This window comes from Zophobas morio, unplaced genomic scaffold, assembly GCF_036711695.1.
Source record: "Zophobas morio isolate AGI-343-1 ecotype UQ-CSIRO unplaced genomic scaffold, CSIRO_AGI_Zmor_V1 ptg000030l, whole genome shotgun sequence".
NCBI lineage: Eukaryota > Metazoa > Arthropoda > Insecta > Coleoptera > Tenebrionidae > Zophobas > Zophobas morio.
Window position 1 is genome coordinate 8,512,864 of NW_026972135.1, and position 24,419 is coordinate 8,537,282.

The 24,419-nt window shown below is 32.6% G+C and overlaps 3 protein-coding genes across 5 annotated transcripts; all 3 read right to left on the reverse strand.

The window, feature by feature from the left end:
• Positions 1-3,174: 3,174 nt before the first annotated feature.
• On the reverse strand, positions 3,175-7,299 carry LOC135138476 (ATP-binding cassette subfamily C member 4-like). The gene is made up of 8 exons (XM_064068449.1): positions 7,223-7,299; positions 7,038-7,160; positions 6,458-6,675; positions 6,252-6,408; positions 5,054-6,198; positions 4,393-4,452; positions 4,113-4,343; positions 3,175-4,055 (listed from the first exon to the last, which is right to left on the reverse strand). Exons 1-8 carry the CDS (start codon positions 7,297-7,299, stop codon positions 3,175-3,177), a joined length of 2,892 nt encoding a protein of 963 aa, XP_063924519.1.
• Positions 7,300-8,274: 975 nt separating this feature from the next.
• Positions 8,275-12,579, reverse strand: LOC135138190 (ATP-binding cassette sub-family C member 4-like). The gene is made up of 9 exons (XM_064068104.1): positions 12,449-12,579; positions 12,160-12,387; positions 11,685-12,106; positions 11,478-11,634; positions 10,193-11,419; positions 9,821-10,145; positions 9,621-9,771; positions 9,341-9,571; positions 8,275-9,289 (listed from the first exon to the last, which is right to left on the reverse strand). The coding sequence occupies exons 1-9, from the start codon at positions 12,523-12,525 to the stop codon at positions 8,409-8,411; spliced, it is 3,699 nt and encodes a 1,232-aa protein (XP_063924174.1). The 5' UTR covers positions 12,526-12,579; the 3' UTR covers positions 8,275-8,408.
• A 477-nt stretch (positions 12,580-13,056) lies between these two features.
• LOC135138899 (probable multidrug resistance-associated protein lethal(2)03659) lies at positions 13,057-23,969 on the reverse strand. Of its 3 annotated transcripts, XM_064068926.1 has the most exons (9): positions 23,852-23,969; positions 23,596-23,737; positions 23,315-23,548; positions 16,258-16,685; positions 16,050-16,206; positions 15,570-16,000; positions 14,358-15,521; positions 14,072-14,302; positions 13,057-14,021 (listed from the first exon to the last, which is right to left on the reverse strand). In XM_064068926.1, exons 1-9 carry the CDS (start codon positions 23,916-23,918, stop codon positions 13,075-13,077), a joined length of 3,801 nt encoding a protein of 1,266 aa, XP_063924996.1. In that variant the 5' UTR covers positions 23,919-23,969; the 3' UTR covers positions 13,057-13,074. The 3 variants fall into 3 exon arrangements, with proteins under 3 accessions (XP_063924996.1, XP_063924995.1, XP_063924997.1); XM_064068925.1 differs by having other exon boundaries at positions 14,358-16,000; XM_064068927.1 differs by having other exon boundaries at positions 14,358-16,000; positions 23,848-23,969.
• Between the last annotated feature and the right edge of the window lie 450 nt (positions 23,970-24,419).

The following is a 24,419-nucleotide window of genomic DNA, read 5'->3' on the forward strand; positions in this document are numbered from 1 at the left end:
AATTTTAAGTGAACAATGCCTTTTAAGTGTTGTGTCAATCAGTGTAAAGACCAGAAAACGTTGTTTTCCTTTCCAAAAGAGGAAAGTCGGAAAAACGAATGGCTACACCGATTAGGCCGTAAGGATTTTCTGAATAAAAATATTAAAAATTATAGGGTACGGTACAAGAGAAGCGTTAATATAAACTTACAAATGATCAAATGGAATATTTATTATTATTAGGTATGTGAACTTCATTTTCAAGAAGGAGATGCAAAAAGAAGTGAAGAAGTTTATAGTGAGGAAACCGGCCAGTTAATGGCAGTACCCTTAGATCGCCCTCGTTTAAGAAAAGGTGAGTTTTCGATAAAACTTTCCATAACCAAAATTTTCCAAAATCCTTTTTCTGCTCTTAGAACCAATCTAATCTCAAACGTTCCTCTATTCCTCAATATTTCCTTATTTCTAGATGTAACACCTATTTCCCTCCCTTCAAGATCATCCTTTCAAAATATTCCTCCAAAAAGAATTTCTCCAGAGAGAAAACGACAGAGGCTGGAATGTAAAATGGTACAGTCAGCAATCGCAACCAGCATTGCCTCTGAAGAAATATATTGGAAGGAGAGAACCTTTTCCAATATTGCTGATGTGACTAATTTTTTGACAAAACATCCCCTATTAGATTGGACCGCCTCATTTAAGCCCGAAGCAATTTTTCTGTATTTCATTTTGCAAGATGCTAATTCTTTCGAGTTAAAGTGTGGCTTGAAAATTTCAAACGAATTGAAATTAATATTATTACATGGTAGTGTTGAAAGCAGCATTTTAAATTTTTTCTCGCCTTTGACCAATGCAGTTCAGTTAGAAAATGGACTAAAGGAAATTGGAAAATCATTGACTGACCCAATAGAAAAGGGTGTTGATGAAAAACTGAACTTAGTTAATAAAACATTAAATAGTTTGTTGTCTGAACTGCCACCAGAGACACACAATACAATAAAATTGATAACTGATCAAGTGAATTTATTGAAAACTTCAAAAAACCGACACAGATATTCATGGGAAACTGTTTTATTTTCTAGTTTAATACACTCAATTTCGCCACATTGTTATAAGTTTTTACAAAATTCAGGAAATTTAATACTTCCATCTTCAACAACAATAAGAAGAGTGTGTTCAAAATTTTCTGGAGATCCACAATTAGAACAGCACAATGCCCACTTTCTTCATTATATAAAAATGAAACAGCAATTCCTAAATGAAAATGACAAAATTGTTGCAAATTGTTATTAGATGAAATCCATATCAAACCATATATGGACTACAAAGGTGGTACTGTTGTGGGGAAGTCTTACAACAGCGCAGATTGTGCTACTGCTGCTCACGTTTTCATGTTAAGTGCAATACGATCAAGTTATAAAGATGTTGCACATATTTTACCAGCGTGTAGATTGACGGCCGAAGTTTTGTATGGTTTTCTACAAAAAATTATATTAGAATTAGAAAACATGGGCTTTAAAGTAGTAACTGTGGTCACTGATAACAACGCCATAAACAGGAAGGCAATGAGCTTCTTTTCAAATCCACCACAAGTTTGTGAGAGCTATAAACACCCTGCAGATAATGACCGACCACTTTTTTTCATTATTGACACAGTGCACATTTTGAAAAACATCCGGAACAATTGGCTGAACCAAAAAAATGGCCAAATAATGGTATATCCCGATTTCGATGACTTTTCCATAAAAAGGGAAGCACGGTTTGAGGCACTAAGAACTTTACATCTGGTAGAAAAAGATAGTCTGCTCAAGTATGGTTATACACTCTCCTTGGAGGCACTTTTTCCCATTACGATTGAGAGACAAAATGTAAAACTTGTTCTTCAGGTGTAGAAAAAATTTGATAAGTTTTGAAGACACTGCCATTTATCTATTTTTTGTCAATGCTGGGATATTGTCAACACAAAAAAACTTTATTAAAGGGCAAAAGATCTAGAAACATCTTCCAAGAACCATTGACAAAAAACTCAACCGAAATTTATGAGTTCTTAAATAAATTTACATTGTGGCTGGATCACTGGAAAACGTTTGAAGATGGCAAATTAACAAAAGAAACCCATCATGCCATATCTCAATCTGTGTCTGGACTGATCAAACTTTCAGAATATTGTGGAAAAACTTTTAGCAAACGAAGAACTTTTTTTGTCTGAAATAAACCAAAAACAATTTGTTCGAAATGTGACATTTGAAAACATGTCAAATACTGACTTTTTTTTGGGGCACAACTGTCAAAAACACGATACATTTAATATAAAAAAGATTATAATCAGTTGCACGACCAACATTTTGCTAAACAATTACTGCAAAAACAAAAATAATGTAAATATCAAGACACAACTAACCTCTTTGAAGAGAGGTTAAAGACATTAACAACATCAGATTTTGCCGAACTATATGCTGTAACTCCAATTATCCGGTAATTTTATGCCATTTGAAGCGGATAATCTAAATAAATACTTTTCTATTTCTTGCAGTAACATTTTATGCGGCTTCGATGAGTTCGATGTCGAATTTTCCAAACGTAAACAAACCTTCTATTTCCGCCATCTTGTTTCTGCGCACAGGCCTTGTTTCTAGGTGGTGTTGGATGAGGTCTTAAGAAAGGCATGCAAGAAATATCTTCATCTCTTTCCATTTAGATATCGTCGTCTTCAGAGAATCCCTGTATTCCAGGTCTAAAACTCTCTGTATCAAGATTGTTTACTTCTATTGATTTCTACAAATTCAAGAATTTGGACAATGCCTCCCTTAGTGAATCCACCTCCAGATCTTCCTTAGAAGTGTCGTAGATTAAACATTCGATTCGTACTTGATGCCTTATAATGTTCATGCTCACAGCGTCACAATTTGACGACGACTTTATTCAACTGTTATTGCAAAGGTTATGTAGTAATTATCATAAAATAAGAAATAAACGCATGATTTATTGAAGTTGTTTTATAAAATTGTAGTACTGGTAATTATAATCTTATTTATTTGTAAATTCGGTTAAAATGTAGGAGTATTAAATTACTGATGGTTGGCTCCATGATCTCCAGGTGATAACGTCGAATGATTCTTTTAGGACAATATTGACAACCAATTAATTAGCAGATATGCCGTTATAAAGTTATACCGTTTCATAACTTTCTTCTTTTCACTGTCTACTAAACAAGTTCCTTAACATGCCGTTTTTTCTTTTCAGCAGGCTAGATGGATCCCCAGATTCAATTATGACACCTTTATCTACAACTAACACTAAATCAAAATTTAGAATATATTGTAATTTATGGATAATTGCAATGACTGTATAGTCAGCAAAGTTTTCTGAAACTATTTTTTGTATCAGAGCTTCAGTTTCCAAATCAGCACTAGCCTTAATTTCATCAAAAATGACAATTTTGTTACGACGAATGAGAGCTCTACACAAACAAATCAGTTGCTTTTGGCCAACACTCAAATCCCTGTCAATTTTCTCATCCAAATTGTGAAACTTTGATAGATTCACGGTTCTAATAACTTTCCAAATATCATCATCTGAATATTGTCTTGTCGGATCAATATTCTCACGTACCGTTCCCGAAAATATAGTAGGTTCTTGTGGAATTACAGATATTTTTGACCTGAGGAAATCTATTGGAAGTGCTTTGATGTCTACGTTGTCAATAAAAATGTTTCCTTCGAAATCATAAAGTCGAACGAGCGTAGAAATCAAAGATGTTTTTCCTGAGCCAGTTCTTCCAACGATGACCATTTTTTCTTTATTTTTGATGGTGAAGTTTAAGTGTTTTAAAATATAGTTTTGGTCGCTTTTGTAAGAAAGATACACGTCTTTGAATCGTATTTCACTTTCTCTGGGCCAGTGTTCTACTACTAAACCATCTTTGTTTTCCTGCTTTTGTTTAGTGTATTCCAAAACTCTTTCTACTGTTATCATTTGATTCTCAAGTCTGGTTACCATACGGTATAGCAAATGTTGCGTATTAGTCAGTTTATATATTTGTGACAAAACAAGTCCAATTTTTGCTGCTGCCGTTTCTAAAAAATATTCCTCGTATTAATTAATATTACCTAGTTTTTAATAGTTCAGTTTACTGTCATTTAGTGCTAAGAAAAGGATAATTGCAAAAATAAGGAGAAAAATTTCGTCGGTTGCTACCACAAAATGAAATGCTTTTTCACAACATCTATATAAGTAGGAACAGGAAGCATACAAATCTTGATGTTGGTCAAACTCTTTGCGTAATGTGTCTTGCATTCTTGAGGTTCTTATGGTTGTCAGTCCGTCTAAAGTTGCATTTATGTACCCAATTAAAGGACTTCGAGCTAACATTGTAAGATTTATCATTTTAAACATTTTGCTATTAATGCTTACTTAAGAATTCTAGTCGTTTTAAAGCATTTCCGGTTTTTAAGTAGAACATTTGTGCGAATACTATTAACACACTAAACAGAATACAAGGAATTACGAATGTTATATTAACTGTGGCTATGAGGATGATAACTCCAACTGCTCCGACAAAGTACTAAAATCGAGTAATATTATACGTTGCTTAAAAAAATAAAATTAACCTACTTACACTCATTGCATGAAAAAACGTTAAGGGTACTACTTCATCAATGTACAATATGTCTTCTGAAAATCTATTCAAAATGATTCCTATTCGATTTTTGTCAAAGAATTCCATGAAACTGTGAATCACATTAGAGAAAAGTAAATTGTGAAGCTTTAGAGAAGCTCTGGCAGCAAGCACCCAGAAAAAACATATATTCAATAACATTAATATGGTCGTAGTTGAAATAATTATAGGTAGAATAATTAACATTTGGTGACGTTTCTGATTTGCCTCAGTATAAATTTCCTTGTCTGTAGCATTGCTAAACAATACTTGTTCTGCATTTATCCTACAAGTGCAAGTCAGTCAGCGGAAATGATCAGTTTTGGTCTTACCAAACGGATTCCATTTTATTGATGGAACTTTTCAAAAATTGAATTACTCCAGTGATAAGTAAGACTAAAATAATTTTGGCCATACCTCCATTTACTTCAATATAGTTTTTATAGGTATCGAATTGTACTTTTCCTTGTACTTTTGTTTCTGTGTACAGTTCTCTGGTCTCTTTGCTTTTTTTAAGCAATGGGGTTTCATGGTTAAAGTTTTCTTCCTCAGTTGACTCTTCTTTTTGGCTTCTTGTTATATCTGCTTCAATATATTTCATCCTTTTTATTTCCACACTTTTTGGAATGTCACACTGGATAGGGTGTGAGTTTTGCATTTTACCATTTTTTGTTGTTATGACGTTATCTGACCTGTTGGCGTACTTAATGGATGGAGTAACTAAGATCACTATTTTGTCTTTCAGAAATGTTTTAATGCATTGTTCAAATACAAAATCTGCAACAATCGCATCCAAACTACTCAGACAATCATCTAATAAATATATATCACGTTCTTTATAAACAGCTCGCGCTAAATTTATTCTAGCTTGTTGTCCTTTACTTAGATTAGCTCCTCCGTTAGTTACAAAAGCAGAATCACCATCGCTTAAGAATCGTAATTCTTCAAGTAGAGCGCAAACTCGTAAAACTTCTAAATAACGATTTTCATTGTAACTACTTCCAAATAAGATGTTCTGTTTGATGGTCGATGGAAAAAGCCAGGGTTCTTGAGATGCGTAAGAAATGCTCCCAACGACTTCTAAGTCGCCTTCTATATTTCTGTATTCTTTAATGATAACTTTTAGCAAAAGACTTTTACCACTTGCAACAGGCCCTCTAATTGTTGTTATTCCTCTTGCAATGTTACAGTTTCTCAAAGTTAATAGTGTATCGTTATTTGCAGTGTAAATTTTCAGATTCAGTTTAATTTTTCGTGCACAATTGTTGTCTTCAAAGTTTAATGATTCTTCACTGTTTATTCGAAGTGTCTGTCCAATTCGTTTAAATACTGCGATTAATGTAGCTACTTCGTGCAACGCTGCTGGAAAATTGCGATTTAAAGCACCAGAAATAGCATTTAGACTGTTCATTATAAGAAATAACGTTCCGGCATTTGATTGGATCCTAAACCATATGGATACTGCCACAAGTATATACCACGATGCGTTGTGAATTGATTCAGAGTGTACTAATTTTAGAAATAGCAGTATGTTTACATTGCGTATAAGATGAACTTCTTCACTATAAATGAAGAAAAAACACACAATCAGATATTTGTTTACCTGCTTACTTACTTCCTGATTTTGGCAATTTTTTTTTCATAACTTTTTTCCCAAAGGTTCATTTTTATGACTTTTATTGCACCTAATGCTTCTTTTATTAACTGATATCTTTCATCAGTTTTGGTCAAAGATTTCAGTTTAAGTTTATTCACTGAGATAGCTAGACATGCTGAAAAAAATTAAAAGGTACATCATTTACTTAGTCTTTATCTGCTCACTGTTGATCAACATGATAACAAAAATTATTGCGATGAGTATGAGAAATAACCACCCATTTTCTGAATATAGAAGTAAACAAACTGTCACAAGCACACACAGGTCTCTTATCGTGTTGGTTATTCTATATATCGCTTCTTCAAATTCGTTCACATCTCTGGTTATCAGATTTATCACATTACCACTGACAACTAATGACGGGTTGACTTTTAAAAGTTGTCTGTAAATTAAAGATGTGAATCCAGTACGCAGTTTAATGCCAAATTCTGAAAGTCTGAGCTGAAAATTGTATAGGTACACACGTCTGATAACTGTCACTAAAATCAATAGTACTCCATAGAAACTGGCATCCGTTCTGCTTAGGTTATTGTGCTCTGGTGTAAAATATGATATGAATTTTTTTAGTATATTTGGTCCGATTAACCTAAACAAGCAATTAAAAATGAGGTGAAATTATTGCTACGTTAGCGTAAATACGTCATTGTCATTGGAATGACCAAGCTGATTAGTATTAAAAAATATCGTCTGCCAAAACATTTTCAAAAAAATTTAGGTATAGATATCTTATTTTCATTTATTTGCCTCTTCCATTCCTTTTCTAATTTATCTCCTAATGTTTTTGATTTGTGTTCTGGAAGCACTTCGTATATATCATTTTGTGTGAGCTCAGTTTTGTAACCATTGATGAAAACGTCCTTTGTATATCTAAAATTTTAAATTACTTACACAGTCTAAGTTTTGGTTTATCGAGTTGATTCTCAACTTACAAGAAAAATAAATTCAAAAAGCAGTTACCGTTTTTCTCCGGATTAGCGGATTTTTTGTTTGGCTTGCAATAGTCCATTTAATCTTTATATGATGTAAACAATGCTTCTCTTGGTTTAAGTGGAAGTTGTACGATATTAGCCCTACTAAAAATTATTTTTTCATTCATTTATCGCCACGTAGCTCTGTGTTACTTAAGGGAAGTGTGAATAATATTTAAGTATTTATTTAGCTTGGTATGCCGTATGCACTTATGTGCGTGATAAGCTGATAATATTTGAACATATTGTTAACGCTTTCAAATAAAAACAAGACAATTTTTCCGATACACGGTCAAATTATCCTGACAGTTTCGATAAAAATTGCACGTTGGAATTCCACAAGGTTTACAATTTCAGCACGTGTTACATAATTACGAGAAAGTTTACTATTTTTATTTACTTTACGAGCGTAAGCTAAGGACGTGTTGCAATCTATTTCTTTCACTTGTAGTTTTTTTGGAAAAAAAAAATGAAAATAGTATAACTACATTTTATAACTCGAGTTTGAAATTGCAAAACCGAATGCAAAAGTTTTAAGTTTATCAAGATTATGATAAACATTTTTTTATTACATCATTCCAAAATTTGTAAAAAAATATACTTGTACAATTATAGTCTATTGTTCCATCCCTATTTTACGCACACAGCTTGAAGCTCGACGTTTCTACATCTCTAATTTTAAGGCTCATATTTTTGTGAGCACAATCATTAGTCAAGGTAACAGCAGCATGCCACAAGGAACGAACTTAGGTCCTTTACTCTCCTTATCTTTATCTAACCTTGTCTTGCTTTTAGAATTAAAATAATTTTTTTTATTTTTTGGAGCTCTCAGACAGTTACATACAGCTTTTACGCATTTTGGCAAGACAGCATTATTTATAAGTAATAGTTATTTCTGAATGGGTCTAATAAAAAAAGACTAATATTTATTAGTTTTTACTACTTACACACCTGGCTATGTCTAACACATTTTGAAAATTATACGTAGATTATTCTGGTCAGCAACTCTCGCTTAAAATTTACACAATAAAACATAGATTATTTAAATATTTGAATAAAATTAACCCTCTAGTTGTCGGTCGTCTACTTATTTGTTGTTGTAGTTGTTTCGTTTTATGGTTTTTAACAGGTTTTTAATTTTACCATTTCATTGCCGCTTAAACAAGTTGCTAAGCATCCCATTTTTTTTCTTCAGCAAGCTAGACGGATCACCAGACTCAATAATCACACCTTTATCCACAACTAATACTAGGTCAAAATCTAAAATGTAACGCAATTTGTGCATAATTGCAATAACTGTATATTCGGCAAAATTATCTGTTATTATTTTTTGTATCAATGCTTCAGTATCGGAATCCACACTGGCATTACTTTCGTCAAAAATTACGATTTTGTTTCGCCTAACGAGAGCTCGACACACACAAATGAGTTGTTTTTCACAAATGCTTAAATTCGTGTCAATTTTATCATCCAAACTTTGAAAGAGTGACAAATTCACAGTTGAAATAGCTTTCCAAATATCATCGTCTGAATGTTGTCCTGTAGGATCAACATTTTCACGTAACGTTCCCGAAAATATAGTAGGTTCTTGTGGAATTACAGATATTTTTGACCTGAGGAAATCCACTGGAACTGTTTTGATGTCTACGTTGTCAATAAAAATGTTTCCTTCGAAATCGTAAAGTCGGACGAGTGTAGAAATCAGTGATGTTTTTCCTGAACCCGTCCTACCAACGATGGCTACCTTTTGTTTATTTTTGATGGCGAAATTTAAATGTTTTAAAACATGGTCTTGGTCGCTCTTGTAAGAAAGGGAGACGTCTTTGAATCGTATTTCACATTCCTTTGGCCAATGTTCTATTACTAAACCATCTTTGCTTTCTTGTTTTTGTTTAGTGTACTCCAAAACTCTTTCTACTGTTATCATTTGATTCTCCAGTCTAGTCATCATACGATAAAAGAAATGCTGTGCACTTGACAGACTAAATATTTGTGACAAAACAAGTCCAACTTTCCCTGATGTCATTTCTAAAAAATATTGTTAATTAATGTTACTTAACTTTCAAGAATTCTATTTACTGTCATCTATTGCTAAGAAAAGGATAATTGCGAAAATAAGGAGAATAATTTGGTCGGCTCCTATCAGAAAAAGATATGCTTTCTCACAACATGCGTACATATAAGAAGAGGAAGCATACAAATTTTGATGTTGGTCAAATTCTTTTCGCAGTGTATCTTGAATTTTTGAGGTCCTTATGGTTGTCAATCCGTCTAAAGTTGTATTGATATACCCAATTACAGGACTTCGTGCTAACATAATAAGAATTATCATTTTAAAGATTTTTAGAATTACGCATACTTAAGAATTCGAGTCGCTTTAAAGCATTCCCAATTTTTAAGTAGAACATTTGTACCAGAACCATGTATATATTAATCAGCACACATGGGATTAGAAATGTTGCATTAACTGTAGCTATGAGAATAATAACTCCAACTGTTCCGGCAAAATACTAAAATTCAGGAATATTATAAACTACTTTACAAAATTAACCTATTTACACCCATTAGCTGAAAAAACGTTAAGGGTACTATTTCATCAATATACAGTATATCTTCTGAAAATCTATTCAATATAATTCCTATTCGATTGTTGTCAAAGAATTGCATGAAAGTGCGAACCACATTAGAAAAAAGTAAATTGTGAAGCTTTCGAGAAGCTTTGGCAGCAAGCACATAGAAAAAACATGTACTTAATAACATTAATATAGTCGTAGATGAAATAATTATAGGTAGAAGAATTAACATTTGGTGACGTTTTTGATTTGCCTCAATATATATTTCCTTTGTTGTGGCATTGCTAAACAATACTTGTTCTGCATTTATCCTACAAGTTCAAGTCAATAAGAGGAAATTATCAAATTTCAGTCTTACCAAACGGATTCCATTTTATTGATGGAACTTTTCAAAAACTGTATTATTCCAGTGATAAGTAAGACTAAAACAATTTTGACCATGCCCCCATTCACTTTAATATAGTTTTTATAAGTATCGAATTGTACTTTGCCTTGTACTTTTGTTTCTGTGTAGAGTTCTCTGGTCTCGTTGGTGTTTTTAATCAGTGGAGTTTCATGGTCAACGTTGTCTTCCGCAAATGACTCTTCTGTTTTGCTCTTTGCTTTATCTTTTTCAATATATTTCATACTTTTAGTTCCCTCATTTTTTGGAGATTTACTGTGGACAGGGTGGGAATTTTCCATTGCACCATTTTTCAGTGTAATGACGTTATCTGACTTATTGACGTACTTTATGGATGGAGTAACCAAGATCACTATTTTGCCTTTCAGAAATGTTTTAATGCATTGTTCAAATACAAGATCCGCAACAATCGCATCCAAACTAGCCAGACAATCATCTAATAAATATATATCACGTTCTTTATAAACAGCTCGCGCTAAATTTATTCTAGCTTTTTGTCCTTTACTTAGATTAGCTCCTCCGTCAGTTACGATAGTAGAATCACCATCGGTCAAAAGTCGTAATTCTTCAAGTAGAGCACAAACTCCTAAAACCTCTAAGTAGCGATTTTCGTCGTAACTACTTCCAAATAAAATGTTTTGTTTGATGGTCGATGGAAAAAGCCAGGGTTCTTGAGATGCGTAAGAAATGCTGCCGACGACTTCTAAATCGCCTTCTATATTTTTGTATTCTTTTGTGAGGACTTTCAACAGAAGAGTTTTGCCACTGCCAATAGGTCCTGTTACTGCTGTTATTCCTCTTACAATGTTACACTTTTTCAAATTTATTAGTGTGTGATTATGTGCAGTGTGAATTTTTAAATTCAACTTAATTCTTGGTGAAAGCTTATTTTCTTCCACGTATGATTCATCACTTTTAATTCGCAGTGTTTTTCCAATTCGTTTAAATACAGCAATCAATGTAGCTATTTCATGTATGGCTGTTGGAAAATTGATTTTTAAGCCATAAGAAACAAAAGTTAGACTGTTCATTATAAGAAATAATGTCCCGGCATTTGATTGGATCTTAAACCAAATGGAGAGTGCCACTATTATGTACCACGACGCATTGTGAATTGATTCAGAAAGGACTAACTTTAGAAAAAACAGTATATTTACGTTGCGTATAAAATGAACTTCTTCACTATAAATAAAGAAAGAAAAAAACACACAAACAATTAGTCATTTGTTTACGTCCTTACTTTCTGATTTTAGCAATTTTCTTTTCATAACTTTCTTCCCAAAGGTTCATTTTGATGACTTTTATTGCACTTAATGCTTCTTTTATTATTTGATATCTTCCATCAGTTTTCTTCAAAGATTTCAATTTAAATTTACGCACTAAAACTGCTAAACATGCTGAAAAGAAATTAAAAGCTAAATGATTATTTTAGTTTTTGCCTGCTTACTGTTGACGAATATGCTAATAAGAACTATTGTCGGGAGTATAAGAAATAACCATCCAATTTCTGTATATAGGAGAAAACATGCTGCCACAAGCTTAGTTAGATCTCTTAACAAGTTGGTTATTTTATATATAGCTTCTTCAAATTCACTCACATCTCTGGTTATCAGATTTATCATTTTGCCATTTTCAACTAGCGTCGGGTTAATTTTTAAAGCTTGTCTGTAGATTAAAGATGTGAATCCTGTGCGTAATTGAATGCCCAATTCTGTAAGCCTCAGATGAAAGTTGTATTGGTACACACGTCTGATAAGCATCACTACGATCAACAATACTCCATACAAGCTCGCATCAGTTCTGCTTAAGTTATTGTGTCTTGGAGTAAAATAGGAAATGAATTTTTTTAGTATCTTTGGTTGCGTCAACCTAAACAAATGATTAAAGGGGAGGTGAAATGATTAATGCGTTATCGTAAATACGTCATTGTCACTGGGATGACCAAGCTGATTAATATTAAAAGATATTGTCTGCCAAAACATTTCCAGAGAAGTATAGGTATAGATGCGTTATTTTCATCCATTTGTGTCTTCCACTCATTTTCTAATTTATTTCCTAATGTTTGCGACTTATGCTCTGGAAGCACTTCGTATATATCATTTTGAGTTAACTCGGTTCTACAGCCCTTGACGAAAGTATCCTTTGTATATCTGTAATTTAAATTTATTCATATAGTTCAAGTTTTACTTTTCCAGTTGTTTGTTAACCAACATAAAAAATAAATTCAAAAACCAGTTGCCTTTTCTCTCCGGATTAGTGGATTTTTTGTATGGTTTGTCGAAGTCCATTTTAGTTTTATAAATAATAATTTCGATAGTTACTACCGTTTTCAAAAACGTATTGTTAACTCAACTGACAAAAGTGTGAATAACATTTGAATAGAAATGTAGACCCATATTCATGGCTGTGACCGCATTAAAAACACTTTCGTAGTAAAAAAGATAAAAAAATAAACAGTCGATAAAGAGTTTAAAGCATTTTCCTGTTCAGCTATCCAAGTGGTTGGTAAAATTGTACAATAAAATTATACTATTTGATGGCATTTTGTTCCTTTAATCACTTGTGGTCGTTACTCTTAAAATATAGGTACTTTGTTTTGATCATGTGGTCACGTATTTGTTGACCACACTTACTTTTCTCGCCACCATAATTATAGGAAACAGTTCAGTTTTGCGGTTTCAAAAACGGAATTTTTCTCTGGTTTTCATTTTATCACAAATTCAGATAATTAACAAGAAAAAAATAGAAGGAGATTAAGCGAAAGTGCTTATAATAACATAATAAAAAAATTACAAACATTATTTTACAAAAATCCCGCGTTATTTCAACTTAAATTTTCAAATGGAAGTCTGATTGTTTAATGAAGAATTTTCATATTCGTGGACGTATTTGTAAAAATAACCATCTACGTTTTGTAGAAGTTCATTCGGGGTGCCAAATTCCACAACACAACCATCGTCTAAAACCAAAATCTTATCCGAATGCATCACACTGTCCAGTCTATGTGCAATTCTTAAAACTGTTGCCTTATGAAATATCTTCTGAATTGTAGCTTGAATTAGTTTGTCGGTGTCTAAGTCAAGAAAGGCAGTTGCTTCGTCAAGAACAATAATTGTGGATTTTTTCAAAATAGCTCTAACTAAACACATTAGTTGTTTCTGTCCCGTACTAAAATTGACTCCGGCTTCCGAAAGAGAACTGCTCAAACCAGAGGGTAAATTTGAAACAATATGTTTTAGATTCACTTCTTCCAGAACATTCCATAACTGGCAGTCCGTGAATTCCTTGAAAGGATCTAAATTTTCGCGTATAGTACCTGAAAAAAGAACAGGATCTTGAGGAACAGTCGCTATTCGAGATCTCAGAGTGCCAAGAGGAACCATTTTTATATCGACGTTGTCTATTAATATTGTTCCTTCGTATTCGTACAGGTGAAAGAGTGCATTTATTAAAGATGATTTTCCAGCACCAGTTCTGCCGACGATTCCTATTTTTTCACCAGAGTGAATTTCCACATCGACGTTTCTGAGGATATACGGTTTTTCTGGAGAATATCGCATGGAGACCGATTGAAATAGTATTTTGCCTTCTGCAGGCCATGTGGTAGGAGGATTAACTTCACTTTTATTAATATCTTCAATTGTTAGGTCATCATATTCCACGACTCTTTCAACTGAAGTCATCTGTGTGTCAAGATCACCATAAATCCTGATCATGTACTGTATCGACGAAGTCAATAAGAGGGATTGTGTAATGGATAATCCAACGTTTCCTACCATATCACCTAAAAAACGAGCATAAGGATACCGTCGATGTAGATACTTAATTACTTGCTTTTTTTGAAGATTATTAGAAAGAATATGACAACAGCTACATATAACATGCACGTGAACTCTGTCCAAAAAGCATAAGAACTATCCAGAGCTTGATGCAGATACTTAATGGAGTTATAAGAATCTTGATGACGTTCAAATTTTGACAAAGAATGTTTTTGGGCCTTTGAAGCTTTGATGGTTGTCAATCCGTCAATGGTAGTAACCACGTGACTATAAATAGGACTTTTACCTAAAAAATTAAATTAGTTTAAAGACATAGTACTATATCTTTGCTACAGATTTACGTGTGGCAGCGATTTTCTTCAAGCTATTAAGTACTGGTCGGAAAGCTTGTAGACAGTAATAAAAAATTCCCGACAAAATTAGTGTTGGGAGAATCATGTAATAATTTATAGCACTGACAACGACATAAACACCTAACATAGAACAAACATGTCTCGCAACTTGATACATGTTTTTGGGGATGATCTCATCGATTGTATTTATATCACCAGAAATTCTATTAATAATTCGACCAGATGCATGGTTGTCGAAGAAATTCATAGTCCCATACAGAATTTTGTTGAACAACGTATCGTGCAGCTTAACGGAGCAGTTATTACAGCATTCTACAAAATTTAGCGAACCCACGTGAAACAAAAATACCATTATTAGAATAAATCCACTGTAAATGTACAAACATTTAACTTCGGAAAAGTATTGTAGTAGTGTTGTGTTAAAACTAGTAGGATTTTGCCGCAAATTGATCCAGAAAGACAAAAACGCGTCTGAACCGTTTATAAAAACTTGAGTTAAAATGAAAAGGAAGAACTGAAGATAAACGAAGAACTTGCTTTTATTGGCAAATAAATATGTTGTATATGTGTTGACTTTATGACTACCTCTATGTTCTTTAGTTTCAATTTGGGCTTTATAATTTTTTTCAGAAAGTTTTGTTACTGTTTTGTTATTGTATTCTTGTATGCTATTTGGTGTCTCTTCTAGTGTTTCATATTTTCCGAAAAACTTTATCTTCCCGTCTTCTAGAACATATACTTTGTCGGAATAATTGAGAAATTTTAAATTGTGTGTTATTAGTAAAACACTTTTGGTTTTTAGGTATTGCAAAATACACTGAGTAAAAATTTGTTGAGCGACAGATACATCCATTGCCGCTAGAGGATTATCTAAAAGATAGATGTCTGCATCTTTGTATATAGCTCGTGCCAAGTTAATTCTGGCTTTTTGGCCCCCACTTAACATAGCTCCTCTTTCTCCTACCAGTGTTTGGTCTCCATGGGAAAAAAGAGATATGTCATATTCTAAAGCGCAAATTTTAAGAACATTCAAATACTTGTTCTGGTTAAAGGTTTCATTAAATATGATGTTTTCTTGGATGGTTGCCGAGAATATCCATGGATTTTGTGATGCATAAGATATCAAACCATCCTGGGAGAGAATTCCGTCAACTATAAATAGTTCTTGTAATATAGTTTGGAGCAAAGAAGACTTTCCACTCCCTGTGTTTCCGGTAACAGCAACCAGCTGACCTCCACTAAGTATAAAATTTATGTCTTTTATAGCCGCGTTTTGTGATGGGTTCCATTTAGCTGTTAAATTATGAGCATATATTTTACAACATGCTATACCTTCTATTTTTTCTGTGTCAACTCTTGATTCATCATCCGAAAGCAAAAATGTTTCGATACGGGTTATACACTCTTTCAGATCTGACATTAAATTAACGGCAATAATTGAATGTTGCACCGATATCTTAAGTAAATTGTAAATATTTACAGACATAAAAATCAACTGTGGGTTTAAAGGAGTACCAGTCGTTGCTAAAAGTATAATAAAAACGTAAATAGATATTTTGTGAATGTACGCCGCAATTGTATTGTTTTCGTTCCATATGTGATTCAGTTTTCTCATATGTGTAACTTCACATCTGAAATTTAACCAGTTAATAATAGTGACTTGATTTTAGAAATTAAAACCTCCTAATTTTATTTATGAGTTCAGCGAAAGGCGTCTCCCAAGCATACGTTTTGATTTCTCTCATTCTAAAAATAATATCGTTCATTATGTGTATCCGACTGTCTCTTTCTTTGGTCACTTTTTCTCTTCGAGCAGCAGCTCTCGTGAAAAAAAAATCTGAAATATCGATAGGTTACGTTTGAAAAAATGATAAAAAAATATACTAACGTTGAGAAAGTGAAAAAATTACTATTATTCCCACTCCAACGGCCCCTTGATAACTAGACAATGAAAGAAACAACAATGTTGCTACGATGATTTTCAAAATAGCGCTCCACATACGGTGAAAATAACAAAAAACCGTCTCAAATTTGTCAAGGTCGGTAGAGAACAAGTTTAATATATGTGCTAAAGAATTTTTTTGTATAGTGGCGAATTTCGAAGTTATAATCTTTCTATATATTAAAGAGCAGCAAGATGTACGAACTTTCAAACCAGTACTGAAAATTTCCAAATAATGGAACTGGAAACTTATCACTCGAAGTAAAATAGATAAAACAACGGCCAGTCCATAAATATATGCTTCTTTGGCCGTAAGTTTTTTGTTTTCTGAGAAATATTCCAATAGTTTACCCAGATATAGGGATTGAAGGAACCTGCAATAGTCGGAATTTTTAGTGAATATCTGTTTTCTTAAAGTCATTATTTACTGGCATGCATTTATTTACAGCTAGTGACGTCTATGCTGAGGGGAATATGTAACAGTATTAAATACACTGACCGGCAAAAAAAACTGGCCACCTTGAAAAATAACAATATATAAACACAGAATTAAATTGAATTTCACAAAATATTGATCAATTGTGTGTGAATAGTGAATGGTTCTTTAAGAGGAGGTTTTAGTCAAGCCATTCATTCGTTTCTCGGACTGTGACATCTGTGCATTTTGAGGGACGTAAACATTTTCGGGGGGCAAGGTGACCGGTAGTCAAAGCAAACACAGAAAGATTCAACTTAGTTCGGGCACCGTCGTTCAACTCCGTGTCTTGACGTATTTCCAGCAGAGTGAAGGAACGCCGCCAGGCCGGCAAAGATATCAGTTTCATGTTTCACACTGGTGTAGTAGATTTTACAATTTCAAGGCTCAAGGTTACGAATAAGTCAGGGGAACATCGTGTCGAGTTGTCGATAACAAAATTTAATTTTACGTCCGAAAATATGGTATACACTTGTAACTTTATTTAATAATACTATTATAAAGACAATACATTTCAATGTATATGCAATGGGACTTTATTTAGAGCATCTGGGGAACATAGCAATCTCATTGGTAACCTTACTTATTATAATAAATAATTTATTTAATTTAATTATTCTTGTGTCGATTTATTTTATTGTTATTGTAGTAATTTTCTTGGTCACTTTTTTAACAGAAACGAACGTAGATCTCAGTCCACTATTTATATGATGTTCCATTATTATACAAGTTGCAAACAAAATTACTTGATTATAGTTTGCTGGTCATCACTCGTTAATTATAATAATTTTGTAAAATGTATACCATATTTTCGGACAGAGGGAATACAATTTAATAAGTTAAAATTTAACATAATACATAATAATAATTTAACATAAAAAAATATATTAAATGAAAAATATTCTTTAAAAGGTTCATGTTTTTTTATTTAGAAGAACTTATACGAACAAAATACCAAAACGTCAAAGTGTAAATGAACAGTAACAAAAAAAAAATAACTACCATCTACACCGACCGGCAAAAAAATTGCAAAATTTCACAAAACCACTTTAAAAATTATTAATTTAACTAGTGATCGTTATTTTATTAAAGTACTATTCACTATTGATACATGTTGTAATTAATTAGCAAAAAAAGAAGATATATAAACGCAGAATTAAATTAAATTTAACAAAATAACAAAAACAGACCAAGTACGATATTTTCTTAAACAAAATAATAAAGAAGGCTGTTGCTGTGAACAGTGTTTTTCATCATTTGATTATAAGTTTGGCAGTTAATAAACGTTTTCACGCGAAAACAATGCCGTTAACTCTTACAGACGTCTCTCAAATTGTCGCTGTTTCTGTTTTGTTAAATTTAATTTAATTCTGCGTTTATTTGTCTTTTTTTTTGCTAATTTATACATCATTTGTGAATAGTGAATGGTTCTTTAATAAAATAACGATCACTAGTTAAATTAATAATTTTTAGTTTGATTTTGCGAAATTTTTCAGGGTGGCCGGATTTTTTGCCCGTCAGTGTATATGTTACAGCTAATATCCGAAATCCGTTATTATGCATAATAACTAGACATTTTAGGAATTATGCGTAATAACTAAACTTATCAGTTATTATGCATAATAACCAGAAACATTAGGAATTATGCGTAATAATTGAAATTTTCAGTTATTATGCATAATAACGGAAACGTTTAGGTAATATTGATAATAACTAACACAGAAACAGGAATTATGCATATTTTCCAAAAAGCTACCCACCCTGCCTCGCTTTCTCCTGCATACCACATGTACAGTTGATTTAAAAAAAAAGGGACAAATTACAGTTATATAAACGTCATATTCCCATTGCTTTTCATTGATCTATGAGAACCTGAATTGCTCATCTTGTCCCGTTTTTTTGAAATCAGCTGGACATGTTATAAGCCTTTGAAAATGGTAAAAAGTGAAAAAAAAATTAGAACAGGATGATACCCACTGGAAAAGGAAGAAAATGTAACAAAAATAAAGAGAAAAATAATTTACGGGCGATCTGAGGTCCGGAAGGGGAAGAGGGTGAGCTTTTAAGGGTAGAAAACGGTTTATCACGATTTCCGGCAAAAAGTTAAATGGCAAAGTTGTAGGTAATAAAAAGATCTACAACTTTTGTATTTACACTTTCTTTCCTCAAAATCTATCTATTTTTTATACCCCTAGATGATAAAAGAGTGGTCCATCCAAAAATTTTTTTTTTATTTTTCGGACAAAATTTGTTATTTTTATTTTTTAAGATTTGGCTTCAAAAAATACAATTAACCCTAAATTTTCACCCTTCTACCACCAACCCTCATTTTGTAGTAACGATATTAGTATCTTTACTTTCATCCACAGATACGCAAGGCAGGTTTCAAGATGGCTGTTGAATATAATAATCATTGTCGTACGATAAATTTTTATGTATAATATATAATTTAATTTAATTATAATTTATTTATTTTGTTTTAATTTTTTATTTAACTACTAAAATATTCACTGGGTCTGCTAGTCAGATGATAAAAATTTGTCAAATTTGGACAATATTTTTTATAAAAACATGCAAACAAAGAAGATATCGCAAAAAATGGATTACAATTAATCAAATGTATTTATAAATGTAAAAATGATAATATAAACACTGAATCAATTAAGATTTCGAAAATCAATTGGCAAGAATTAAATCATCTTTCATATTGACAAATCTCCCACCAACAGAAGGCGTTTGTTTCATGGATTTTAAATTTTTGAGTTTATCAGTGTAACATGGAATCTTACTTTTTTCGAGTAATTAAAGTGTAAATTTTAATAAATAGCTCCAAATTTTACATGATTAAAAAAAAATTCGAATTCGAGTTTTTCGTTTTTTTGGATTTCCTGTGAAAATTTGCCATAGTAATGCATACTTTTTTTTACACCATCAGAAAGTAGAGATTTCAACGAACAGAAAGCACACCGATTTTTTTTAAAAAACAAACATTTTGACGTGAGAATTTTCGATTGAAAATTAGGGTGGTTTTTCGATATTAAATCAAAATAAGGGAGAAAAATAAATATTTTCAATCAAAAAAATTACAGTGATTTTGGGACATAAATAGGTGAGTTTTCACCAAATTTCGTGAAAAAAAACTTTTTTGTGGGAGATAAAAATAAAAAACCAAAAACTCGGTTATTTGCGTTTTTCGCATAAATTTTGAGGTTATTTAAAAAAAGTCTAAATACAAAAGTTGTAGATCCTTTTATTACCTAGAACTTTGCCATTTAACTTTTTTCGATAGGACTTGTAGTTTTGCCGGAAATCGTGATAAACCGTTTTCTACCCTTAAAAGCTCACCCTCTTCGACTTCCCGACCTCAGATCGCCCGTAAATTATTTTTCCTTTTATTTTTGTTATATTTTCTTCCTTTTCCAATGGGTATCATCCTGTTCTAAATTTTTTTGTTCTCAAAAATTATCGGCCCTGGCCTATTAGACAATATGCTTAATGACTAATGTTTCAGGTATTATGCATAATTCCTGTTCCTCTGTTAGTTGTTATCAATATTACCTAAACGTTTCCGTTATTGTGCATAATAACTGAAAAATTCAGTTATTACGCATAATTCCTAATGTTTCCGGTTATTATGCATAATAACTGACAAGTTTAGTTGTTACGCATAATTCCCAAATATCTAGTTATTATGCATAATAACGTATTTCGGATATTAGCTGTAACATATATAGTAAGATGATTCACGTCCCACTACTCGGAAAATTTAAAAATAATTCGTCCCTGCAGAACAGTACAACATATCCAACTTCTTCGGAAAATTCTAAGACTTGATTTTGCAACTATCATTACTTTTTTACGATAATCCCTGTAAGTTAAATTAAAAATATGTATATAATGTTAAAATAAAGCTAAAGAAGCATGCTATGTTTATATTTCAAGTCAATGTTTCCATCACAAAGTTTTCTGTTGACGTCATCAACATTTTTGGAAGGACACCTAGTATATCAGTGTGGATGGGTGCAGTGTAATACTAATAATAACCACATTTAGCTTTATTCCCGTTATTAATATGCTGTAAATATATTTTTTTGCCCTCATGACCTTTTTTGATGACTTTCGCGCATTCATCAGGATGCGATAGGTCAAACTTTCAGCACACGTGCTTTTAGCTTTCCGTTGCCATAGTAACCTTAAAATAGGTCGGAAACGTTAAATACCTAAGTATTTACGGCGCCGTCAATATCGTTGTTTATAAATAACTCACAGTTAATGTTTTCGGTGTAAAAGTTTTTATTCATGTCGTCGACAAATATTTTGTGTGTTTTCGGTGTTGTGGTAATACACGTTCTATGAAATACAAAATGTTCGACAAATTATAAAATTTAATTTTGCAAATTTTATTTTTATTTCCTGAGCGTAAGTAAGGAAAGTATTGTAATCGAGTCTATCGGGAGGCGACTGGTTATTTTTATGTTTTCTCGACATTTCATGACTCATAGAGTATGAAAAATCAGGTTTCGTGGCTCAGTCTGCGTATCGTCTGTTCAAACTTTTATTAGGGAGATAATCTCCAAAACTACCGGACCGATTGTATTTTATACATTTTGTACATATGTATGTTAAGAATATCGTGTAGATGGTAAAAAGCTAACCAAAAGTTGCCCAATCTCCCTATCAATGTCATGACATCTCAAAAATGTTTATAACAAAAAATCAAATTTTTTAATTTTTCAAAGAAGCGGGAGTTGTGGCACTGTACATCGGGGGCGAGGGAAGTCCTGTCGAAATAACTTTCGACTAATTTTTTAGATTTGCTTAAACAGGTGACTCAAAAAAAAAATGAATACGTCAATTTATTTTACATTGCACCAATCTAAGTCGATGTACGTGTCCTTGTAAAAATGTTGAAGACGTCATCACAAAATTGTGTAAAGAAAAAATTCAACTCGAAAATGCTTGATATGTTTTATTGTACTTCAGGAGCGAGGGAAGTTCTCTCGAAACAACTTTCGACCAATTTTTTATTATTATTTTCTTTCCATTAAAATAGTTTATATATTTACGATGGAAGTATCTATTCCGGCTCCCAAATTGCTGTGTTTCAATTAAATCTAAAGCACTGGAGATATAAGACTATTTCTGGAAAGATTTTTTATGTTGCTGACTTGTAACGCTCCGCCGCGCCGATCATAATGTGACAAAAGTATTTCAAAATACGATCTCGTCGTGGATATGCTTTGAGTTTTAGAGTGGGAGCAGATGTGAGCCCCCGCTCAGCGTCTTTCCTCACCTGACCAGAGTGAGGGCGAGCAGAAATCGGTTTACATTTTGTCCGAAAACATGCGCTCTGATTTTTCGTCTTACAGCAACATTTTCTAATTTACAACGTCGCAATTTTATATAGACAGTTACGAAACATTGATCTTGCTGCCTCCATTTGAATTTTTCGAAGGCGTCACTTAATTGCCGAGTTACAAACGCTTCTTTTAAGCCAATTTTATGTGATTTTGTGAATTTTTATTGCAACAGCTACTTATTAGATTTAAAAAATTCGAACGGTGGCAAAATGCCACATCCTTTGACAACACTCAGTTAAATTTTCAACTATTTTTAAGCAATAATAAATCAGTGATGCGAAAAATCATAACCCATTGCACGGGCTACTTTCCGTGTGGGTAAAACCTCCTAATAGCGATCACTAGTTCTTTACCTGCGAGCGCAAAGTGCGTAACTCCAAATTGTCAGTTTTCAGTGAGAGCAATTATTTGTGGCTCGTTTTACATACCAGACAAATTATTAGCTTATTCTAAATATATAATACAAAATATTGAATATAACAAATAAAAAATTGTAAATACCTGAATTAGACAATTTTATGTAAAAATGGAGTTATGCACTTTGCGCTCTCAGGTACAGAGTTATATTAATACTTTTTAAAGGTTGGTTTTGCGAAATTTTTCAGGGTGGCTGGTTTTTTGTCGGTCAGTAGTAGTCGATTAGGATTTTGGAAAATGTGATAGTCTGTATACAAATTTACTAGTGGCAACTGCCTATGGTTGTATTCGTTTGCGTCAATTTGACATCTTAAATATAGTTATATGTTATATATATTGATCTAATTTTGGAACCCGATTTATAGCCTAATGAAGCCATTCTGGAGGATAATTTGCAACGAAGAACTAGACAACCGCATATCACAAAATTTACTACCCTAGTAAATAAGTATAATAGCCTATTTTTCCAACCTATTTTTAGAGAAGCTTTCGCTTTGGTTACGTTATAAATTTTCTATAAAGCACTATGTAATTCTGATGATGATGATTATGATGATTATGATGATTATGATGATTATGATGATTATTATTATTATTATGATTTGAATTACAGTTGTTAAATTTTAGTTTTTGTGACGTGTATTTTCAGTTGTGTTAATGTGAATGAGATCTAAAGTTGTATTGTTTAAACATAAGGTCATGTTTTACGTCACTAGGTATTAACGATCTACAGGCATGTTTTTATGCTTACATTGATAGTGTATCTACTATAGAAAAAAGTAGTCCAAGAAGCACATATTTGATACCCAAAAACTGTGCCAATGCTCTGGTAAAAGATGGTTTTTTTCTTGAAATATTTTCTTTATTCCATAGTGCTTCAAGTCTGTCTCCTACTAGTTGTGACTCATGATCTCTTATCGGTGTTGTGAAGTTGTCGTCAGTTACACCATTTTTCCAACACTTGAAAACTGTTTTTAACTGCCAACTAAAATTTGAGGATATAATCTAGCTAAACCTGTGGACAATCTACACCAGAATAAAAAGTGTGACAAGAAATTTGCCTCCTCCTTGGGATGACCATTTTTCGACGTCTTATTAATTATAATCTTTTTTGTTCGCGGTGAATCCATTGAAAAATATCGACCTTTAGTCGTTTTGGTTTGCAAAGGTGGTACTAAAATGTTTTAAGGATTTTGTTTAGAAGTGAAGTCAAATAAAACAGCGGAAGTCAGCAATCAAAAAAATTCTATGTGGCTCTAATAAACGCGTGTAGCTGTCGCTTACATACATATGAAGAATGTTGCCATTTTGGTCTGATAATGGAACTCACTGTTCACGTTTTTAACAAGTAACATTTATGTTGTATGAATGGCATTGGTGTTAATAAGGTTCATTTTTTACGTCCACTTTTTCACTGATACCAGTTTACTACTGATAACACTATCCGGGTGTTCACGTTTTGCTAACTTTATACATATTTTGTAGTATACGTTTGTGGTTAGCGGTCAAATTCGTCATTTACTCTGAATCACGCTGTACTACAGAGTCGAAATTTGATAAGATTTTGGCTATATGTAACAAAATTTTATGTGGTGTCTGTACTAAACAAACGTCTTCTTGTTCTGTTTCAAAGTTTGGATTTGCTAAATTCTTGATCATTAACAAAGAAAATATACTCTAATACTGGTGAATAATCTGGATCTTTAGGGCCATCTGCTTCAGTTCTTCCCATTTCTGAGTGTTCTTGACTGGTATTTTTCACCGATTCTTCGCCCTTTTCGCTTGTGTTCGAGCTTACTGTCGCTGTTCTCGATTCATCATGTTGCTTTCCACTTTCTGCTATATCTAGAATAACT